General features: G+C 41.6%; 1 protein-coding gene across 3 annotated transcripts in view; it reads left to right on the forward strand.

Moving 5' to 3' along the window:
• The window catches only part of LOC122932204 (bone morphogenetic protein 8A-like), a 76,917-nt gene extending 64,331 nt beyond the window's left edge, over window positions 1-12,586 (forward strand). For all 3 annotated transcript variants that reach the window (XM_044286484.1, XM_044286485.1, XM_044286486.1), the window contains 2 exons: window positions 1,101-1,211; window positions 12,382-12,586. In XM_044286484.1, coding sequence (XP_044142419.1) covers window positions 1,101-1,211; window positions 12,382-12,531 — 261 coding nt within the window. In that variant the 3' untranslated portion in view covers window positions 12,532-12,586. The remainder of the gene's footprint in view (window positions 1-1,100; window positions 1,212-12,381) is intronic.
• Window positions 12,587-13,976: the final 1,390 nt, after the last annotated feature.

A 13,976-nucleotide genomic window follows, 5' to 3' on the forward strand; every position in this document is an offset into this window, starting at 1 on the left:
TGCGCAACAAAATATTAAGTTAGGGGTACCATCATTTTTGTCCATGCCTGTTTCATGAGTTTATTTTTTTACATAATTCTGTTGAAGCATGGTTGAAAAACAATGTCTGACTTTCATTGGTTAACATTTATAGAATTTTAATTTATTATTACTTTTGTCAGATTAAAGTTATTTCTGTGACCATTGTGACTTTTTCTTTCATTGACCAAAGGGTACCAACAATTTTGTCCACGTCTGTATATGAGGACACACTATGAATTTACATGTATCCTCCAAAAACAAATACTCAATACCCCAAATATTTTATCAAACTGGTGTAATGTAGAACTGGCTTAGTTGCCCATAGCAACCAATCAGATTCCACCTTTCATTTTCCAAAGGAGCTGTCAAAAGTGAAAAGTGGAATCTGATTGGTTGCTATGGGCAACTAAGCCAGTTCTACTTTACACCAATTTGATAAATGACCCCACTAGTCTTTATTTAGTAACCTCAACACATACTAAAAACATATTAAAAAAATGGAGTGAACACAGTAAAAGCAGGGCGCCACTGTAGAACATCCCTACTACAGATGAATCCACGGACTACCCATAAGTATACCATAATAATGGCGATATACACAGACTGTCAGTAAATGTAATAAAGGCACCGTTAGGAGAAAAATTGCTAAAACGCAAACAAAATATTCCCATATAGACATAATAAAGTGGAATCCTATAGTCAATGTAAAAAAGGCATACAGACCACAGTGCGCCTCTGCCTCCCAACATCAGCGAAATGTGTTTTTTTGGAGGATATAATTAGTATGGCTAACAAATTACACAGGATGTAGCAGTTCTTTCATAAGATAAACTAAAATGTAATTTTATCATTGTGTAGTTTTGAAAAAATAATTTCAATATGCGGAATCAAAAGTTCAGACTCTGTAGTAGAATAATAAACTATAAAACAACAGTTTTGTGTGAATTGTATGGCTCATATTATTGGCTCCATATTTCTGAGCTTCTCTCATGGCTATGTAATGCACAAATAAAAAATGTCAACTATCCGTTGTGTAAATGATCTGGATCTTTGATCCATTTATGTCTTTACTTCTATAGGACTGGGTAATCGCTCCACAGGGGTACTCAGCATTTTACTGTGAGGGAGAATGTTCATTTCCACTTGATTCCTGTATGAATGCCACCAACCATGCCATCTTACAATCACTAGTAAGTGTTGCTTCAATGCTATTTTGAGTGCTCTTTATTTTCTTCATACATCTGTTTTAAATATTAGCCTTTGAAAAGCAGAGCCCTCTGAGTCCAGCTTATCCGAATAATGATGATTAGGAAAAATTAGTTTCTAGGAAGGAAAGAAATGACCTTTTTCTGAATCATCCAGAAATGGTCCTCAAATATAAAAAGGAAGCACAATATGTTCTACCCAGAAGGTGGATTGCTGGACTGAATACACGAAAGGAAAACTAAGTGGACACAGATCAGTTACATAAGCAGAGAAAATGTTTCCAATGACTCTACTTGCGTATGCCGAGGGACAATATCATGAACATGGTTGATCAGATTTAGGGTCCATTCACACGTCCGCAAAATGGGTCCGCATCCGTTCGGCAATTTTGCGGAACAGGTGCGGACCCATTCATTTTCAATGGAGCAGGAATGTGCTGTCCGCAAACTTCCGGATCCGCGCTTAGAAAAGTAGAACATGTCCTATTCGTGTCCGCAATTGCGGACAAGAAAAGGCATTTTCTATGAGAGTACCGACGATGTGCGGTCCACAAAATGCGGAATGCACATTGCCGGTGTCCGTGTTTTGCAAATCCGCAAAACCCATACGGACGTGTGAATGGACCCTAAAGGGGTTGTCTCACTTCAGCAAATGGCATTTATCGTGTAGAGAAAGTTAATACAAGCCACTTACTAATGTATTGTGATTGTCCATATTGCCACCTTTGCTGGCTGGATTCATTTTTCCATCACATTATACACTGTTTGTTTCCATGGTTATGACCACCCTGCAATCCATCAGCGGTGGTCGTGATTGCACACTATAGGAAAAAGTGTCTCTCTGGTGGCCAGACCGTAGGCATGCATGCACAGAATCTACCATCCCGGCCACCTCGTATGTGTGCTGCAGTGATGGTCGTAACTCCTGGAAACGAGCAAAGAAAAAAAAATGCTGCTGGAAACAAGCAGTGTGTAATGAGATGGAAAAATTAATGAAGCCAACACGGGAGGCAATATGGACAATCCTGAGCCGTCTGACAAATGCCATCAGTTTGCATACGTTTTGACAGATCCAGCGACGGAACTGCCTGCCGGAATCCTCTGCCGCAAGTGTGAAAGTACCCTTAGGTGACATACTGAATTATAGTTGTTTATAGCCAAACATAGGGTTATTCTTAAAGGGGTTGTCTCACAGCAAATAGCATTTATTATGTAGAGAAAGTTAATACAAGGCACTTACTAATGTATTGTGATTATCCATATTGCCTCCCTTGCTGCATTAATTCATTTTTTCCAGAAAATTATACACTGGTTCTTTCCATGGTTATAACCACCTTGTAATCCAGCAGCGGTGGCTGTGCTTGCACACTATAGGAAAAAGAACTAGCCTACGTGTGCTCCCATGGTCCCGGCCACCAGAGACGCTTTTTACTATAGCATGCAAGCATGACCGACACTGCTGGATTAGGGTGGTCGTAAACATGGAAACGAGCAGTGTAAAACATGCTCGAAAACATGAATCCAGCCTGCAAGGGAGGAAATATGGACAATCACAATACATTAGTAAGTGCCTTGTATCGGGGGCGATTTGGCCTATCTTTCAGTAAGGCACACATAAAACCCTTGAATTTGCAAAAAAAATAAAAAATAGCACCTAAAGGACTCTCAGACTGTGTGAAACATGATTCTCTGGTCTGATAAAACCAAGACTGAATTTTTCAGTTCTAAGCATCATGTATTGAAGGAAACCAGGCACTGCTGATCACCTGTCCAATTACATCCCTACAGTGAAGCATTGTGGTGGCAGCATCATGTTGTGAGGGTATTTTTCAGCAGTTGGAATAAGGCGACTGGTCAGGGTTGAGGGAAAGCTGAGTGGAGCAAAGTACAGAGGTATTCTTAATGAAAACCTGATCTAGAGTCTTCTGGCCCTCAGAGCCAAAGGTTTACCTTCCAACAAGACAATAAGCATAAGCACATAGCCAAGACAATAGAGGAGGGGTTCAGGGACAACTGTGTGAATGTCCTTCAGTGGTCCAGCCAGAGCCCTGACTGGAACCTAATTAAACATCTCTAGAGAGACCTGAAAATTGCCGTCCACTGACGGTTCCCATCCAACCTGACGGCTTGAGAGTATCTAGATAGAGGATTGGCAAAAAAATCCCCAAATTCAGGTCTGCAAACCTTGCGGCATCATATCCAAGAAGACTGGAGGCAGTAATCGCTGCTAAAGGTGCTTCAACTAAGTACCAAGTAAATTATTTAAGTCAATGCAAGATTTTCGTTTTTCCTTTTCAATAAATTAGCAAAGATTTAGAACATTCTGTTTTCACTTTCTCACTATAGAGTATTGAGTGCAGAATGATGGGGACACAATAGATTTTTTTTTATTTAGCCCAAGGCTGCAACATAAATAAATGTGAAAAACATTAAAGGGTCTGAAGATTTTCAGAATGCACTGTACAAAGTATGGCACTGTACTTGGTATGCTATGAGGAGGCTGCAGCACTCATACAAGCGCTGCGGCCCTTTCAAACAGCTGAACAGCGGCGGTGCCAGGAGCTGGACCCCTATCGATCTAATATTGATGATCTACCCTGAGGATAGGTCATTAATATTGTACTCCTAGCAAACCTCTTATAATACATACTACAGTTTATACTTGAATCCTCTACTGTATGTGTTTTTTATGTTTTGTCGAATTTGATCTTAGAAAACATGATGAGATGATTTGCTTGTGCAAGTATTGGATGAAAAATGTAGTCCTATTCCCATTGCTATGTTTAATCATTTTTAGATAACTTGTGATCCACGAGGGGTTGTCACATCCTGACAACCCTTTGTTGAAATTTGGCTAGCAATCTTTGTGGAGAACTTGTGGCTGACCATACATTTTCCTCTTCTTCAGCTGTAGTACAAATGTAGCATTAGATGTCAGTAATTCAAACTGGTACCTCCCAGTTGGGAACTCAGCCCTCTGCATTAGCTATTGGAGATTGTCGGGGTTTGCTTTTTGTAGAACATCCATATGTTCTAGAAGAGAATAGAGAAACGGGTTCTTGGGAAACAACCTCTTTCATTAAATGAAAAAAAAAAACAAGACGTAACTTCAACAATTTAATATTTGCCTAGTCTGTAGAACATTTCATTTCTTTTCAGGTTGATTTAGCTCCAAGGCGTTTGACTTTAGAAGTATCATGCTACATGGTGACAAGTTTTAACTGCTTGATTGTCCTGCCAGGTTTCTGAGCGAATTCTCCTGATAAGAAATTCAGAGCCAAATTCCCCCAAAAAAATGTTGACATGATTCAGACTAAATATCTGGTTTGAAAAGTAGTGAATGGATCTTTTATATCAAATCACAAAGCTGAGATACATATGTTACTGATACCTCAAAGTGTTGTCTAGACTCCCATGAAAATCTACACTGAGATAGTCACGAATAACTGATACCTGGTATCGGTGATAAACAGTTTAACATTTTGTGCTAGAATCATTCCATTCAGAACGATCCTATACAATTATATTCGCAGGCTTCTTAGGCTACTTTCACACTAGCGTTTTTCTTTTCCGGCATAGAGTTCCGTCACAGGGGCTCTATACCGAAAAAGAACTGATCAGGCATATCCCCATGCATTCTGAATGGAGAGTAAGGGCCCTTTCACACCTGCGTTAGAGTCTTCCGGCATAGAGTTCCGTCGTCGGGGCTCTATGCCGGAAGAATACTGATCAGGATTATCCTAATGCATTCTGAATGGACAGTCCGTCCTTCAGGATGCATCAGGATGTCTTCCGTTCCGGAACGGAACGTTTTTTGGCCGCAGCAAATAGCGCAGCATGCTGCGCTTTTTGCTCCGGCCAAAAATCCGGAACACTTGCCGCAAGGCCGGATCCGGAATGAATGCCCATTGAAAGGCATTGATCCGGATCCGGCCTTAAGCTAAATGTCGTTTCGGCGCATTGCCGGATGCGACATTTAGCTTTTTCTGAATGGTTACCATGGCTGCCGGGACGCTAAAGTCCCGGCAGCCATGGTAAACTGTAGTGGGGAGCGGGGAGCAGCATACTTACCATCCGTGCGGCTCCCGGGGCGCTCCAGAGTGACGTCAGGGCTCCCCAGGCGCATGGATGACGTGATCGCATGGATCACATGATCCATGCGCATGCGGCGCTCTGACGTCATTCTGGAGCGCCCCGGGAGCCGCACGGATGGTAAGTATGCTGCTCCCCCGCTCCCCACTACTACTATGGCAACCAGGACTTTAATAGCGTCCTGGGTGCCATAGTAACACTGAAAGCATTTTGAAGACGGATCCGTCTTCAAATGCTTTCAGTACACTTGCGTTTTTCCGGATCCGGCGTGTAATTCCGGCAAGCGGAGTACACGCCGGATCCGGACAACGCAAGTGTGAAAGAGGCCTAATCCGTTCAGTTTGCATCAGGATGTCTTCAGTTCAGTCGTTTTGACTGATCAGGCAAAAGAGAAAACCGTAGCATGCTACGGTTTTATCTCCGGCGAAAAAAACTGAAGACTTGCCTGAATGCCTGATCCGGCATTTTTTTCCATAGGAATGTATTAGTGCCGGATCCGGCATTCAAAATACCGGAATGCCGGATCCGTCATCCGGTCTGCGCATGCGCAGACCTTTAAAAATGAAAAAAAAAAAAAAAAAACGGATCCGTTTTGCCTGATGACACCGGAAAAACGGATCCGGTATTGCAATGCATTTTTCTGACTGATCAGGCATTTTTCTGACTGATCAGGCATTTTTCTGACTGATCAGGATCCTGATCAGTCAGAAAAATGCCTGATCAGTCAGAAAAAATGACATCCGTTTGCATACAGTTGGCCTGATCAGGCAGTCAGTTCAGGCAACGGAACTGCCTGCCGGAATCAAACAACGCAAGTGTGAAAGTACCCTTATTCACTTGTTCTTGCAATCATTTGAATATACAGTTGTGCTTGAAAGTGTGTGAACCCTTCAGAATTTTCTATATTTCTGCATAAATTTGACCCTAAACTAACATCAGAATATTCACACAAGTACTGATAGTAGATAAAGATAACAAAATAAAATTAATGAGTCAAAAATATTAGACCAGTCATTTATTTATTGAGGAAAATGATCCAATATCACATGTCTGTGAGTGACAAAAGTATGTGAACCTTTGCTTTCAGTATCTGGTGTGACCCACTTGTGCAGCAATAAGTGCAACTAAACATTTCCGATAATTGTTGATTTAACCTTCTATTGGCTTGGGGGAATTTTAGACCATTGCTGTATTAAAAACGGCTTTAACTCTGCCTGCAGATAATTCCATGTCAGGTCCTTCCATTACATTTCTAGTGGACTTTGACTTGGCCATTCCAAAACTTTAACTTTTTATTGTTCTTTAACCATTCTTTAGTAGAATGACTTGTGTGCTTAGGTTTGTTGTTTTGCTACTTGGCGCACATTCTCGCGACGTGCACCTGCGCATTGGGATGTGCTGACTATCCCCCTTTTCCTTTGGCGCGCATTCTCTTGAGATTCAGCTCAAGGACAGATTGTCACGGCTGAGGATGGGGGAAAACCCTCAGCCGTGTGGTATCAAAAGATGGACGGTCAGAGCATGGCCAGGACAGGGATCAGGTCACCTCCTATACAATCCCTAATACTGACCCTGTCTCCTAGCCTGTATGAGCCGACCCTGAAGGTAGGAGGGCTCATACTCCGGAACCTGATATTCCTGCTAGCCCTCAGGGTGGCCCTGGACTAGGAGCAGGGTAAGACGACCTGTTCCTCCTAGAAACGGACGAACAGGAGTCTCACTGGCCAAGCCTCACAGAAAGGGGAACAAGAACAGACATATGGCAATGACAGGTAAGTGAGACTAGTACCACACTTACCTGCCACAGACACACAACCTGGAACCCATGTACAAGAGCTGCTGTCCACAACAACACAGAGGACACAGCACACACCAGACATCACACAGGAACCCAGGAAACCATATGCTGCTGCAATAACAAAAGACCAAGCAAACATCTTCTAAACACCATAGTGAACTTATGACCACAAGGGTGGCCCCCACTGGCAGATTGAATTACACAGGAGGCTGCTCCAGCTAGCCATGGCTGAAGTACCCCTCCAACTAGTGATATTCACTGAGGCTTTATAGGCCCAAGTAGCCACACCCACACAGACACACCCAGTGTTCACACACACAGAAGGGAATTAACCCTTCCAACACAAGGCAAGGGAAGACTGCCACTAAAAGGGGAAGTACACACATAAACCCATACTTCACCTGTTGCCGCGGGCAACGGCATGTGTGGCAATCATGTCCTGGGGATCAGCCATAGGGCTGAGACACTGCCACCACATGCACACAACACCACACGTTGCCACGGGCAACCAAGTGAAGGAAAGTGTCACCAAACACAGCATAGGCCGTGACACAGATATCCTAACATTTTCCTTTAGCATAATTAATTGTTCCATCAATGATGAAAAGCCATCCTGTCCCAGAAGCAGCAATACAGGCCCAAACCATGATACCATGAGGTTAAAGGGACATTTACATTAGAAAATAGCTATGCTATAATACAGGATGCTGTTTATGAAATGAAAAGTAAAAAGAGCAGTTCACGCATTGCAATGTGCCTTCATTATAGACATTCTGTGGGATAAAGCTTTTGGTTCCACATATTCCTGCTAGCGGTTTTGCAGCCAGTTATTAACCATTTAAGAACACAATTAGATGAGGCCTTAAAAGTGGTTGGTGGGGACTCAACTGCGCGGACTGAATGGGGGTGTTACGTCTTAGAGCACAGTAGACCATCTTTGCACCATCATTCCCTCTGAAAGAGATATTAAACCAGGTGAGCAACTATGCACCAAGAAAGTGGGACTAGACACACTAATTCACTGGATTGGTTGCGGTCTAATTAGTTAGATGCCCAGCAATCAGACATTTGTGGCATCATAGACTGCGTGAAAACCATCTTTAAATGGGATTTCCAACTTCAAAAATGATGTGCAAATACTTTAAATGCAATATGATGTATCACTTACTAATGTACAGCCTGTTGCAGGAAAGTGTCTGTATGTCTCATCTCTTCCCTGTTGTATGTAATATCACCTACCTCTTACCTCCACTACTCACCATCCCTCTCTGTACCTGAAGGGGGAAGTCCTGGGCAGCAGACAGTGCAATGTCTAGTGAACAACAGAACAGTAGCGCTGTGTCTGGTAGCAAAGCTGTGTTGTGTGCGATGAGAGTGAGTAATAGAGGGGCATGCAAGCATCTGTTAAGAGCACTTTTTGGGGTGGGAGAGGAATTATTGGAACTGTAGTTTTTTTCACGTGGTAATCCTGCCCACAATAAGCCCTGGCTGACCAGTGGCCTGAGGAAGCACATTTTCGCGCAAAATGGCCGTCGCCGCTATACATGGAATATTCGTTGCCCGCACCTGTTAATTCTGCTGGTACTTTGTACTCGAATCCCGGACCAATAAAGGAGCTTTTATGAATGACTGCTGGGTGAGTGCCGCCTTATTCCCTTTTCTACTTTGGAAATCCTGGCAGCATCAAAGCAATGGTGCAATCAGGGGCGGTTTGGGAACTTAATGTGGCCCTGCAAAACAAAACTAAAAGTGGCTCCGTATTGTATGATTGTCTAAATTGGCAGGAGGTGGAGCACCATAAGAGGGGTCAGCAATACCATAGCACAAAATAACATATACCACAGTACAGCACAATATATTGCCCCAAAAGCTTTCCCTATGTGTTGGCCATCATTAGCTGCCATGTTCTGTCCTCCTCCTCCTCCTCCTCCTCCTCCTCCAGTTGTCTCAGATTAAGATATGAAACAGGGGGCTTAGGAGGTGAGATGGGGGCCCTACTTGAATTCAGGAGGACATGTGCGGTCACTGGCCGGGTACATGAGTACTTGATTCTCAGTGTTTAATTACCGCTGTGTACCCGGCTAGCGGCAGAGAGGAGGGATTGGGTGACCCCCTGGGCATCGGCCCACCAGGAAATTTCCCTGTAAGGACTATGGCCAATCCGCCCCTGGGTGCAGCACAGAGAGCTGGCCAAGTTAACGAAAAGAAACTAACACACATATACGTACGTATCAATTTTATTTTAATTTTTACATTTTTTTAAGGTTCAGAAAAATACTTTTAAATAAATAAAGTTATTGTTAATATGGTATACTGGAATATGTGCTTTTCATGCACACAAGAATTACTATGAGAGGCCAAATTTCATAATACATTTAATCAATGCTATTATTTATAGTTATATTATGCTTTTATATTTGATATGCCAGCTCATATTACTGTTACATTTTTATATATGCTTTATTGTTTTGTGCAATATACAGTGGATATAAAAAGTCTACACACCCCTGTTAAAATGTCAGGTTTCTGTGATGTAAAAAAATGAGACGAAGATAAATCATTTCAGAACTTTTTCCACCTTTTATGTGACCTATAAACTGTACAACTCAATTGAAAAACAAACTGAAATCTTTTAGGTGGAGGGAAGAAAAAAAAATAAAAAAAATAATATGGTTGCATAAGTTTGCATACTTTGTTGAAGCACCTTTTGATTTTATTACAGCACTTATTCTTTTTGGGTATGAGTCTATCAGCATGGCACATTTTGACTTGGCAAGATTTGCCCACTCTTTGAAAAAACACTCCAAATCTGTCAGATTGCGAGGGCATCTCTTGTGCGTAGCCCTCTTCAGATCACTCCACAGATTTTTAATCTGATTCAGGTCTCTGGCTGGGCCATTCCAAAACTTTAATCTTCTTCTGGTGAAGCCATTCCTTTGTTGATTTGGATGTATGCTTTGGGTCATTGTCATGCTGAAAGATTCATGTTAAGCTTTCTACTAGAAGACTGAAGGTTTTCTGCCAATATTGACTGGTATTTGGTACTGTTCATAATTCCCTCTAGCGTAACTAAGGCCCCAGTTCCAGCTGAAGAAAAACAGCCCCTTGGCATGATGCTGCCACCACCATGCTTCACTGTGGGTATGGTGTTCTTTTGGTGATGTGCAGTGTTTTTGTGCCAAACATATCTTTTGGAATTATGGCCAAAAAGTTCAACCTTCGTTTCATCAGACCATAACACCTTTACCCACATGCTTTTGAGAGACTTCAGATGTGTTTTTGCAAAGTAGAATACTTGCCAGATATTCCTGTAGCTCCTTTAGTGTTGCTGTAGGCCTCTTGGTAGCCTCCCAGACCAGTTTTCTTCTCGTCTTTTCGTCAATTTTGGGGGGACCTCTAGTTCTTGGTAATGTCACTGTTGTGCCATATTTTCTCCACTTGATGATGACTTTCTTCACTGTGTTCCATGGTATATCTAATGCCTTGGAAATTCTTTTGTACCCTTCTCTTGACTGATACCTTTTAACAATGAGATCCCTCTGATGCTTTGGAAGCTTTCTGTGGACCATGGCTCTTGCTGTTGGATGTGACTAAGAAAATTTCAGGAAAGACCAACTAGAGCAACTGAACTTTATTTGGGGTTAAATTTGGGCACTTTAAATGATGCCAGGTGTATGCTGACTCCTATTTAACATGATTTTGAATGTGATTGCTTAATTCTGAACACAGCTACATCCCCAGTTATAAGATGGTGTGCACACTTATGCAACCACATTATTTTAGTTGTTTTTGTTTTCTTCCCTCCACCTAAAATATGTCAGTTTGTTTTTCAATTGAGTTGTACAGTTTATAGGTCACATTAAAGGTGGAAAAAGTTCTGACATCACAGAAACCTGACATTTTAACAGGGGTGTGTAGACTTTTTATATCCATTGTACATTAAAATGGTCTACAGAATGTTTTAAAGCAGTTCTTTTCTAGGAAATGTAGCAACATTTATGGAATGAGTTTTACAAGGTTAAAATTGTGTGAAACATAAAGATAGTTGTCACTGCAGGAAATGTCTCAGGTTTCCATAGAAAAACAGTGAAATTAGGGTTAAAACTTATCAAAGGAGGCCTCCCAAACCCTTTTCCCATTGCAATATTATTACTGCTACTGTGGTCATGGGTTGACTAATCCCCTTGGTCAGAAGAACTTCCTATTCAGTTTAAGATCAGAAAGTGTGCTGTTTTTCTCCTCCATACAAATACAAGGTTACGTTCAGGATGTGCCTCATTTAGGGGGTGGTGTTACCCTAGTCAGCTTCTGTCCAGACTAAGCAAAATAAAACATGAATAGAAGAGGGGGAAACAGTAAGAGCAGTGTGCAAGGGTTTATTTTTGTTATTTTTATTCAATACGGGGAAAGCAAATTAACTTGCGAAAATGACTAAATCTGTAAGTATCCTAAAGGATGTCTAGATTATTACTAAGTCTGATTTAATTTTGCCGCAAGCACAAGCTGAGCCTAATAATACCGCTACAAAGTAACAACACAAGAGACAACCAGCATGTGTGCTTGACATTGGAACACCAGCATGAATCCTCATACCGTATATTACTGAGCAGTGCTCAAGGCAAGCTTTGAAATAAGCAGTAAAAGGGAATCCAATGTAAACTAGCAATCATTCTGCCAAGGAAAACATTCAAAAATCAACTGAAAATAATCTAACTCCTGAATCGTACCTTTCTCACTGAGGAGAATGGCCTTTTTATGAGTTGTATATTTCTTACAGACCCTCTAGGCGTGTGTTCTTTGCTAGCTCGCCCTGTTATTTATGCTTTGTTTCACTTAAATGTTTTTTTTATCAGGGCCCATACATTGAGTAGGTCATGAATATGAGATCAGTGAGAGTTCAACACGAGGGACCCCTACTGACCAGCTGTTAGTGGCAGCCAGGTTCTGGAAGTATGCAGAACACCACAGCTCCGGACACTGTGTAGTGGCTATTTTTGAATACCGCAGACGATATTTCTATTCAAATGAATGGGATCTGAGCTGCAGTACCCAAATGGCCCCTATGTAGCTTAAGGAGCTGTGGTGTTCAGGCTCCGGAACGAACAGCTGCTCAGTTAGGGTGCTAGGTATTAGTCTCTCACTGATCTCAGATTTATGAACTATCTAATGGATAGATCATAAATATGTTAGTCATTGAAAATGTCATTCTTAAAAATATGGTAAATTTCTACAGTATTTATTAGTCACTATTGTACTCTCCTCCAGGTTCACCTTATGAAGCCAGAAAGTGTTCCCAAAGCATGCTGCGCTCCCACTAAACTCTCAGCAACATCAGTACTTTACTATGACAACAATAACAATGTAATACTAAAGAAGCACAGGAACATGGTGGTCAAGTCTTGTGGATGCCACTGAACAAGATGAAGGATATGTGGAGTTGCACTGACACATTTGCTGAATATATTTATGTTACTTGTTAAATGTTGCATTAAATTAATCATTCAAGAAAATAAATACCATTTTAAATATAATAACCTACAATAGGATAAATAATAAGTTATTGTTATACTAATTCTTTGGAGGAGGGGGTGCTACACATAAGACATTCAGACAATGATGCCTGATTAGCAGTGTACTTGACATATCACTTGCGAGTATATCCAGTGTTTAGCCCATTTGCTGCAACACTGCAAGCTGTGTATAATGCTATAATGTTAGAACGGAAAGTAATAAAGTGAAGTTCGGGTCCCCATTGACTTAAATGGGGTCCGGGTTCGGGGTGAAGTTCGGGTCCCGAACTTTGACCTGAAGTTCGGCTGAACCCGGCGAAACCAAACTTCCACGGGTTTGCTCAACCCTACTGCAGAGAAGATACCTAAGCCCACTGTGCACTAAAAGTAAGACATAAACCAGAGCTGAACCATCACCCCGAGATAAAACTGGCTACAGAACATGGTTGGGTGGTCAAATGAAGTTGATAACCTATAATGTTCATATTTTATACCATATAATACCTGATTTTCAGAATTATACAACTTAGGCTACTTTCACACTCGCGTTTGGTGCGGATCAGTCATGGATCTGCACAGGCGGATCAGTTCAGATCATACAACCGCCTGCATTTGTTCAGAACTGATCCGGTTGTATTATCTTTAACATAGCCAAGACGGATCCGTCTTCGACACCATTGAAAGTCATTGGAGGACGGATCCGTTTTCTATTATGCCAGATTGTGTCATAGAAAACGGATCCTTCCCCATTGACTTACATTGTGTGTCATAACGGATCCATTTGACTCAGTTTCGTCAAACGGACACCAAAACCCTGCAAGCAGCGTTTTGGGGTCCGCCCCTAAAGCGGAATGGAGACGGAGCGAAGGCAAACTGATGCATTCTGGGTGGATCCTTTTCCATTCAGAATGCATTAGGGCAAAACTGATCCGTTTTGGACCGCTTGTGAGAGCCCTGAACGGATCTCCCAAACGGAAAGCCAAAACGCCAGTGTGAAAGTAGCCTTATACACCATGTTTGGCCATACAGTACACATCGTAAAATGGAACAAAAAAAAGTCCATATACAATGCATTCAGACAGTCTTCAGACCCTTTCACTTTTTCCACATTTTATTATGCTCGGGTCTTGTGCTGAAATAAAAATAAAAAAAACGTTTTCTCCATCAATCTGCACACAATACCCCATAATGAGGAAGTGAAAACAGATATTTAAACATTTTTGAAAGTTTATTACAAAGGAAAAACTACAATTTTGCATGGATCTAGGTATTTAGACCCTTTGCTATAAAACTTGAAATTTTGCTCTGGGAGTCTCCCTTTTCTCTTGATCATCTTTGAGATGGTTCCGT

Source organism: Bufo gargarizans, chromosome 3, assembly GCF_014858855.1.
Source record: "Bufo gargarizans isolate SCDJY-AF-19 chromosome 3, ASM1485885v1, whole genome shotgun sequence".
Taxonomy (NCBI): Eukaryota; Metazoa; Chordata; class Amphibia; order Anura; family Bufonidae; genus Bufo; species Bufo gargarizans.